The following is a 3867-nucleotide window of genomic DNA, read 5'->3' as shown; positions in this document are numbered from 1 at the left end:
CGACACCATGATAAAATTATTATTATATACTGCGTATAATAAATCCTTCCTTGGAATTTTATATTATCGAGAGTTTAATTCATCGAGTTGTCTTTTATCAATTCAAACATAAATTATCAATCAAATGTATTTACTTAAAAAATTTAACTGATAACATATGACAATATAAAAATGATAATGAATGAAGGAGAGAAAAATGAAATTTAGAGAGGAATAATAGTAGAATATTAAATATGATTTTAACTTTTAAAAATATTTTTATAAATAAAATATAAGTATAACGCATGAATATTTTTTAATTTATTAATCAACTTAATTTTTATCAGTAAATTAATTTTTTATTAATAAAAGATTAAAAAAATTTAGATAAAATTTTAATAAAAATAATAAAAATTAACAACCAAATCTAACTTTAAGTAAAAAAAAATTAAATTTTAAATCAAATCTAAATTTAATGAGTAAAAAATAAAAAAAAAAACTACCAAATTTAACTTTAATTTGTAAAAGATAAAAATTATTGAATAAATCTAACTTGATTAGTAAAAAATTAAATTACCGATGAAGATAAACCTGGATTAAAATTGATTTTAATCATAATTATAAAAATTATATATATATATATATATATATATATATATATATATATATATATATATATATATGTCGCAATATAATAGGAGCCCTAGCCATAAATCTTAGTGGCCTATGCTTGAGCCGGCCTTGAAAGAGATGCTTATAAATATATTTTTAAATAAAGAAACAAGTTTCTAAAATAAACCAAACTCACTAATCAATTAAATAAAATTTAAAATATTAAAATTTCAAACAAACAAACTCGACTGAAGAGCTTGGTATTGTCTAAACAAGCCAAGCTTGATTTGAGTTCAAACTAAGTTCGATTCAAGCTTGTTTAAAAGCTCAATGCCAATTAAACGCGTCAAGCTTTATTCAAGCTCGAACCAAACTCGATCTCTAAAAAAAAAAAAAAAAAATCAAACTTGAACAATCATTTCAAAAGCTTGATTAATTTTAAATTCGGCGTAGTTCAACTTGGTTATCTTATCAAACAATCACGAACATTCTTGATTCGTTTACAACCCTAATTGTTCATTAGTGGATCAATTTTTTATTAGTCGTCTTTGGCCTTTGTCAATCGACTCATCTAGATTATTTTTTAACGTTTTCTTCTAACAACTGTCTTTAGTCGACTCGATCAATCTCCAACTGAGTAACCTAAATAACCACAACCATTTCTTCTACAACTGTATTTATAATCAACTACATCTCCGACCAATCGATTTATTTGGATAACCTCATATGATTTTTTTCACTACTGCTTATTTTCAATCAATTTGATCATCCCAATAACTCAATTATTTTCTCTCATGCCTACGGTACTTCTATTATGTTGGTGCATATATAATAAGAATTGCACTAGCTGTTTAGACATCATTTCTTTTACGATCTGTTTAATTTAGCAAAAAAGTGAGAAAAAAAAAATCAATAAATATACTGAACCTGAATCGCTTCCAAGAACATGGGTGATATTTTCTAGAATAGCAGCCAAGAACATGGGTGATATCAAAAGCAATTTTTCTTCTCAAAGTCAAAGATTAATTAGCTAACCATGTCAGTTGAAATCATCTCTGTTAAATCTTTGGCGACGAGGACCACAAACAGGTAAAATTTTGATGTATACTGAAACTGAATGGCTTCCAAAAGCTAGAGCGAGGAATAAAATCATATAATCTCAGATATCTGCCGAATGAAAAACTCAATGTTAACCAAAAGGATGCAATCAAAAAAGTTGGTCAAAGGCTAAACTCACATTTATGGGCATCTCTGCAACAATGAGGCCACTGCTTTCTTCAAGTCCTCTAAGTGTCACCACCTCGCCTCCAACGACCATGTTGATGACGATACCGTCTGAACCGGCTCATATTAGATCAGTGCTATGAATTGTGAGTTGGCGAATGAAAAGTGGAAGAAAATGGGTACCTGCAGCTAAACAGGTTGACATACGCCTCAAGTACACTTCCTGCAAATAATTGTAAGATACAACTACAGATCAAAAATGATTCTAGGATATTGTCAGAGTTCAATGCTTAAACTTATAAAATGGGTTTGTTTCCAGCATTTACTCAAAGATACATTATACATTCTGCATTGCTACAAGTTGATACTGCCGAGAAGTTGGTTAATGGTTAGACATGTTCAGAAAATGTTCTAGATTACTAATAAGTGAATAGGATGAATGTGCTTGCTCTCTCTATATATGTCTGACTATATTCAAAACACATGATTCAGTTACACTTTCAGATGCTAAAGAATCTAAGGTAAATAATTCCAATAATGCTTTCAGAACCTAGGTCATTTTCCCGTTCTAAAATGGTGAAGAGATAAGCGTATATGCATGAAAATTCACCTTCTTTGTTGGCAACTCATAATTAATTACGACACGAGCAGAAAGAGGTGCCTCTCCCATGCCAACTAGAGGAAGACATGCATCTGTGACAACTATCATACATGACTTTTTGGTTTCACTACTAGATTCCAGACCATCCCCCGGAAAAAGGCTACTGTTTTGATTCCATCCAGCACTGGAGTGGCGGAACTTTTCCAGTATCAATGCACGATCATTATCAGCCAAATCACTATACTGCAGAGGCAATATTATTTCTTACTAGTCAATTTATGGTGATAGCAAAATGAAAAGTATTACATCTAATGAAACAGTATAGTTACAAAAAGTAACAGAATTAGCTCTTAGGACTCCATTGATACAATTAATTCCCATCAGGAGAGCAAGAAATACCATAGTGATCTTATATATAGGGATAATTTTCTTATTTAATTAGCAATTGCTGAAGAAAACAAGAAAATTGTTCAGCAAGTGGCCAACACCTAATAGTAGCAATTAGCATGTATTTGTTAACTCCCATCTCACATATAAATAAATATACAAGAGGACTATCTTTAGCCACTATTTTATAAAGAACTGAAATGAAGAAACTTAGAACTATAGGTATTAGAAATATCAGGAAAAAAAAAATCATATTGTTATTTGTTGTCTCATCTTGCAGGGATCATAATTATGAAAACCAAATGGAATGCATCATGTTAAACTGTGAGACATGAATTAACAAATGGACGGTTCATCTGTATGGAGACCGGTTGACTATAGCTTAGGAATGAATCCCAATTCCATAGCCACAACATTAACAAACGCTTTAGGTTTCTCTGATGGGATTTCTGATGCTAGTATTTCTAACAAGAATTTGTTTCTGTAAATACTCGTATGAAAAAATTGTTCCTACTTCAATTTAAATAACCAAAAAAGTCCTAGGAAGGATAAGCTTAGTCTTCTGCTAAACAAAAATCTGTCATTTAATGCCCGCCAATTTATTTTGTGCAAGAATCGAGTAAATCAACTGTTCGAAGGTGAAAGATCACGCACCAACGGGGTAAGGGAGATGAAGGAGAGATTGGATACGGCAGCGCATACTGCATCCAGCTCGTCGCGTGAACTGCAGCAGATCACGATGGGAAGCGACTGGCGGCGCCCTGCGACCCCTAGAAGATCCAGCAGCGTCTCCTGCCATCCACAACTCAAGCTAGGTCCAATTGAGCCTCACTAAGAGTAACACACCTTTCTGAAGTGAGGCGTTCGGGAGCGTACCATCTTGAACTGAAGCCGATCGACCGCGACGTAGAAATGATGCCCAGGGCTGAAGTGAGAGGCGAAGGAGGAGGAGGGAGGGGAGGGGGAGGGTAGCGTCGCCTCGGCGTGATCCATGCCCGTTCCCCTCATCTCCCTGCGTGCTTCCACAACGACGGCGATTACTGGAAAAGGAAAGCGAGCGCCTC

The 3867-nt window shown here is 33.4% G+C and overlaps 1 protein-coding gene across 1 annotated transcript; it reads right to left on the bottom strand.

The window, feature by feature from the left end:
* Positions 1-1525: 1525 nt before the first annotated feature.
* Positions 1526-3867, bottom strand: LOC122002759 (ATP-dependent RNA helicase eIF4A-like). Its single transcript, XM_042558063.1, has 6 exons — positions 3680-3867; positions 3458-3595; positions 2426-2659; positions 1999-2038; positions 1829-1926; positions 1526-1758 (listed from the first exon to the last, which is right to left on the bottom strand). The coding sequence occupies exons 1-6, from the start codon at positions 3809-3811 to the stop codon at positions 1741-1743; spliced, it is 660 nt and encodes a 219-aa protein (XP_042413997.1). The 5' UTR covers positions 3812-3867; the 3' UTR covers positions 1526-1740.

The sequence above is a fragment of the Zingiber officinale genome, chromosome 7A (assembly GCF_018446385.1).
Source record: "Zingiber officinale cultivar Zhangliang chromosome 7A, Zo_v1.1, whole genome shotgun sequence".
In the NCBI taxonomy this organism is placed as follows: Eukaryota; Viridiplantae; Streptophyta; class Magnoliopsida; order Zingiberales; family Zingiberaceae; genus Zingiber; species Zingiber officinale.
This window is presented reverse-complemented; position numbering and strand designations above follow the sequence as displayed.

Bases quoted from the DNA above. Each gene is read 5' to 3' on its own strand.
- LOC122002759 (XM_042558063.1), bottom strand. From the start codon at position 3,811: ATGAGGGGAACGGGCATGGATCACGCCGAGGCGACGCTACCCTCCCCC. The intron at 3,596-3,679 runs GTACGCTCCCGA...TGTGGATGGCAG, and splicing joins ATCGGCTTCAGTTCAAGATG to GAGACGCTGCTGGATCTTCT. The intron at 2,039-2,425 runs GTGAATTTTCAT...AATTATTTGCAG, and splicing joins ATGAGTTGCCAACAAAGAAG to GAAGTGTACTTGAGGCGTAT.